The sequence below is a fragment of the Pinus tabuliformis genome, chromosome 2_2 (assembly GCF_031772625.1).
Source record: "Pinus tabuliformis cultivar Carrire ecotype Pingquan chromosome 2_2, CPIR1, whole genome shotgun sequence".
NCBI lineage: Eukaryota > Viridiplantae > Streptophyta > Pinopsida > Pinales > Pinaceae > Pinus > Pinus tabuliformis.
The window spans coordinates 766923123-766928906 of NC_142300.1; the positions used below are offsets into that span (position 1 = coordinate 766923123).

Sequence of the window (5784 nt, forward strand, 5' to 3'; positions counted from 1 at the left end):
TTTCCCCTTCAGAAGCTTTCTCTCCATATCTTGAGAACTATGTAGTAGTCTTTTTGTATGTTTTTTTTTTTCTTCTTTGGTTTTTACTTGGAGAAGATCATGCACACCAAAACATAAACATAGGTTGGAGAAGCATCATGTGAGCCCATTTGAGGAACCAAACTCTTAATAACTCAAATACATCTATATACCATGATCATGATCCGATGTGTGTGATATTGCCTATATTGCCTGCCTATTTATACGTATTCTTAGTCATTACTTATGTAGATTGTTACATCAAAATCTAGTATCTTAGTTCAAAGCCTCACTAGGTGACTTAGACAAAGTGCAACAATGGGAGTGTCACCACTATGACCTCAGCAACTACTCACCTCGTTTTATTGGACACAGTTCCACTCAAGGAAGGCTTTCCTAGTAGATCTTGGGAATCAAATTAACTAATTAACTTAAGCTAAGTGCCCTCTAAGGGTTTTACAATGATTTTCCACCAAAGCATAAAGACAAGAATTTAGGGTTTAAGGTTTATTTGTGGGTAATTTCCAGATTTGAGTTCAAAGGTTCTAATGGCTCTTCTAAAGGCTTAGGTGAACCAATAGAGGCTTATGATTTCCAAACACACACACAAGAAATTATGCTTAGCTATTATGAACTAGCTTAAAAAATTAGAATTTGCAACAATATAACAATTTATGACAGCAACACATTTCACCCTGGAAACTGTGATAATAGAGGGCAAAGATAAAGGGTAAACAAGAGACTAAATTACAACAAATTTTAGTGGTTAAAGAGGCATATAACCTTGATGTCAACCCTAATTAATGGATGGAAAATGCACATAAATTGTAACTTTTACTTATCCAATGCATTCCAAAGAATTCTTCACCATATGACTACAACATCCAAGTCAATAAATATTGAAAATATATTATTTTTTTTATAAAACTGTAATTATTTCCTTAATTTCCATGTGTTTTTACTATTTAGAGCATGTATTTGCTAGCATTTGGAACAAATATCTTCATTTGTGTTTGCAATGGTTGATCTCGTATATTTCTTACCATATTCCAGCTTTGATGCCTATAACTTTTTATTGGGCTTGAATAGAGTGTGATATATGACTTAACGGAAACTACCTGGTTCACTTTCAAATATACTAAATATTGGAAGCAGTAAAACAGCTTGAATACAGTTTTCTTCCACAATTGCTACATGTAGGTTGATAGTTCTAAACAAAATATGCTGTCTATTACGAATATATTCTTTGATTGGATTTTTTTTTGACAGAATTTGAGTTGTGCTGCTTGATCTCCTGAAATACGATCTGTTGTCTGTAGTATGTACAACACTATCTGAATTTGTAGCGAGTAATAAAAGGTATACTGCCATTTCCTGAATGACCAAAAGACAAAAAACGTCTTTTTTCTTGTCCATGAAGGTAGTGTCAGTAACATTCATGGATGGTGGTAAAGGATTCAATATCATTCCAAACAAAGTTAGATTTGGGGGCACGTTACGGAGCCTTACATCTGAAGGACTTGCTAAGCTAAAGAGAAGAATCAAAGAGGTAAGTTTCCTTTTGCAAGACAAGGCTATCTTTGCACTGATATGCGTACTAAATGTTATAATTTTTAGAAAACCATTTGATGGATAAGAATATGAAGGACAAAATAACCTACTAATACAATTGGTTTTGTGAAGATTATAGAGAAGCAGGCTGCTGTAAATGGGTGCTCAGGATTTATTGATTTTAGAGAAGATCTACGCCCTGAATATCCTCCCACTGTCAATGACAAAAAGCTGTATAATCATGTGAAAATGGTTGGACAAATTTTGCTTGGGGTACATAATGTCAAGAATGGAGATCCGATAATGGGAGCGGAAGATTTTGCGTTTTATACACACACAATACCAGGTGCCTTTTTGATGATTGGAGTGAGAAATGAGAGCATTGGCTCAATCCATTCACTTCATTCACCTCATTTTTTCTTAGATGAAGAAGTGCTTCCTGTTGGAGCGGCTTTACATGCGACAATTGCAAAAATGTATTTGGACCATGGCAGACCCTTGAGTACAGAGTAGATAAGAACCAATTGTTTTCATTTTCTTAGTTAGGCTGCTGCTCGATAAAAAGTTAATGAACTTCCAACAAAACAAACATTTTCAAGTTTTATCACTTTTTAGTATGACAGAAGCACTCGACATTACAGAAGCAATTTCACCTCATCATTGTTACATCAGCTTAAGAGTAGTGAAGAGAGTAGATGACAACCAATCATATTCATTTTCTTAGTCAAGCTGCTGCTCAAAAAAATATTGGAGGTGAGAGAACTTCCAACAAAACAAAACATTTTCAAGTTTGATCATTTTTTAGTGTGACTGAAGCACTTTAACATCATCGTTATTACATCAGCTTAAGAGTGGTTGCACAAGATTCCTCTGCTCACTTATGCAAGGAGAGTTAGCACGCTCTCTCTGGCTCTGAGTTTTTGGGATAATATCAACAGGTGCCTCCCCTTCACATCGTGAGTGAGGAGACTCTGGATATCAACACACACTCCTTTGAGACATACCCAAAGAGAACTGATATACGATATGTCTTCTTTCGCAAAAGGAGGGCTCGCATACTGACTTTGGTTATAATATCTAACACTAGAACAATGTGTTTATTGTTATTGTCATGGTATTTAGTGTCTTTACATGTGGACTTTGGTTATCATTTCGACACTTAAATAATATGGGTTTAATGTTAATTTTATGGTATATCAGGTAGACATTAGGAGAGATTGCATTGATTTTGGTTATAATATAATATTTAAATAATATGTTTAATGTTAGTATGATATCTGAAGGTTGATTGAGAGAGGAGGCAAAATAATTTATAGTCATAGAGGTAAATTCTAAAACACTATGACATAGATGTATTTGATTGTTGTTTTATATATACACATTCACACGATACATCTCTCTTTTTTGTTGTTGTAAGCTTCGTAAATATATTTCTATTACTGATAACTGAAATTACATTGATAGCTTCTTATCGCCCAAAAACCCTCTGGGATCCCATATTCCCAATATTGGAGACAAAGTTCACCATTCCTATCAGTACCAACCTTAGATTCCAGAGTGAACTTCCCAGATTGTTCAAAAACTTACAAAAATGATCAAGCTAGGTAGACAAGGCTTGTTTAAAGATATGATGAGCATGGTTGTGCCCATTGCCCATAAATAGTTACATGCATAAGTTTGTTTAGAGTAAACCATACAAAAAACCAGTGTTGGAAAATGGCATACTAAGAAACCATGGAAACGGTACAAGCACAAAAAAAGTAGGCGTAACTTGTTTGCAAAAGGAGATGCTAAAACCATGAGAAGTTGTTAATCTGATATGACAACCCGAGAGAGGGAGTTGGATTTGCCATGGGACGAAATCTCTGTTGGAACGTTGATGACTGTTGGTGCTTCAGGCTGTATATCAGATCCAAAGTCCGATTCAGACACCACGAAGCACTCTACTCATGTTAATTTGGCCACGATGTCATCTAGATTGTATTTAATATCCCAGAGAGTACGTTTAATTTCCTCCTATCCTGCAAATAACTGATAATTGTCGACTTGCTTATCGTGGATGACCATGTGAAGCAAGGTTTCTAGCTGACAGTGCACAACTATTGAGTGAAGGAAATGGAGCCTCCTCTTTCTAACTTTTATACCACTGAATTCATAGTCAGAAAAGTATAACCGATCCCCAAACTCCCTTGCTTCTAAGTGAAGAATTTCATTCCTCACTTTAGGGGGAACGAAGTCAAAGTGATAGGCCACTGAGTTCCAACCAAAGAGACATCGACAACAAGAGAATGATGTGCCTGAAGCGCCACCTCGATGGTTGGGTATACGTTGTCTGGGTGCCATGTAATGGAAGGGGATATGAGTATCGATGAGTGAAGGAGGGACGAACAGGAGACTACAGTGCGCCACCTCGATGGTTGGGTATACGTTGTCTGGGTGCCATGTAATGGAAGGGGATATGAGTATCGATGAGTGAAGGAGGGACGAACAAGAGACTACAGTGGACAACACACAATATTACAAACGCGTGGAGACTGAGAAGAATTAGGGTGCTTCCAACCATAGGAAGGAAGAGTGACCTGAAATTCTGGAGAGAGTATAACCCAAAATAGTAAAACTGCAAAGGAAAGTCACAGATTGGAGCCAAGAAACTCACATTGGCTTGTGCCAAAACCCGACCCGTGAGATTGTCAAAACTAGATCGAAAATGTACCCAGATACCAGACACCATATACCAATACAGGACAAATGAATGAAATACTCACAGAGTTAGTAATTTGGGGTGATGTGGTGGGTAGCACAACGACCAACTCAAAAGAGGGACCCGTCGCTGTGTTGTGAAGAAACAAAACAAAGAACATGGACACCTACAAGGACCAGATAGATTGCCAAAGAGAAATGACATAGATAAACCAATAGATTGACGACGATAAAGAAATCGTGAAGCTGGGAAATACATAGATAAACCTTCCTTGAAAGTGTTGATCTCCCTCCTTGGTAACCAGAAGCATAACTACAGTTGGAAATCTTCCACTTTCCCTCGAACAATGCTGAAAATTTGCCAACTTGAGACAAGGCCCATATGGTTATGAAGGGGAAACAACGTGAGAGGATCGAACAGGTAAGAGAGAAGACCTAAATGATAAAAAACCAAAGAAGGAAAAGTCTGTGTCTTGGCACGCATGTTAGAAACAACATTAAAAGCCCAAATCATGTGCTCCTAGGCGCGGTGTGCCTTGCTTATGACAAAGTCTCGACACTTAGTAAGAAGTCTTTCCTGGTATGAAGCCATAACAAACTGTGATGGCCAAAAACAACAAATAAGGAGAATGTTATACTAAGACCCCTCTACCACCAAATGCCCACATTTAAAACGATTTGATGAGGGTAGGTGAGTTTGTAATTGAGGGTTGTGTGAACGCCACATTGGGATGTGCTCGAGATAGGTGGAGAGCTTGGCTCTCATCCCCATGTCCACCTTCACCTTCACCTTTGTCGTTTCAAGCATGCCAATCAAGTTAATCGTCGCGCCGAAGAACCTTAATGCCACCCCCATCGGGGACACACAATACATATCATAAAGGAGCAGGGGAAGACTAAGCAAAAAAACATAAACCTAAGGTGGGGAATGTCTTATAATTCATTTTCTCTTACAATTGTTAGTATGTGAAATTATTCACAAGACATAATTGATAGCAATATTAAATAAAACAATTTACAAGAGGATTATTGTGAAACACAATCCCATAATAGAGATATGTCGTAGATGCAAAAGCTTGTGATGTTAGAGAAGTTGAAGAATGCTTGTGACAACAGAGAAGAAAGTGTGTGTGGGTCTCTTATATTTACAAATAATAGTTTCAAATGTCAAAATATTTTATTTAAGTTTGGAACCTTGACATTCTAAGTGTAGAAGAAATCTCTTAAATGTATTAAAGACTCTCATGTACATAATTGCTACATAAAAGTCATCATTTGATTATTCACATTTGGTAAGAAGAATGATTGCAAACTAACAATTGCACACTAACATTGCAATAAAGATGCCATTTATAACTCTATTGCATTAGTAGAGATGCAAGTGTGGATGTTCTTTAGGAACATTGTAGCTTGTAGGGAGTTTCGATAATTAAAGGAAGGTTCGACATGACATCCATGAGATTCATAAAATACCAATAATCAACTTCTTGCATATAATTAGGGAATAAATAGATG

The 5784-nt window shown here is 37.0% G+C and overlaps 1 protein-coding gene across 1 annotated transcript; it reads left to right on the forward strand.

Moving 5' to 3' along the window:
• Positions 1-1417: 1417 nt before the first annotated feature.
• Positions 1418-2675, forward strand: LOC149194944 (IAA-amino acid hydrolase ILR1-like 7). The gene is made up of 2 exons (XM_089405189.1): positions 1418-1567; positions 1702-2675. The coding sequence occupies exons 1-2, from the start codon at positions 1433-1435 to the stop codon at positions 2080-2082; spliced, it is 516 nt and encodes a 171-aa protein (XP_089261315.1). The 5' UTR covers positions 1418-1432; the 3' UTR covers positions 2083-2675.
• The last annotated feature ends 3109 nt before the right edge of the window (positions 2676-5784 follow it).

Bases quoted from the DNA above. Each gene is read 5' to 3' on its own strand.
- LOC149194944 (XM_089405189.1), top strand. From the start codon at position 1,433: ATGAAGGTAGTGTCAGTAACATTCATGGATGGTGGTAAAGGATTCAAT. The intron at 1,568-1,701 runs GTAAGTTTCCTT...GGTTTTGTGAAG, and splicing joins TAAAGAGAAGAATCAAAGAG to ATTATAGAGAAGCAGGCTGC.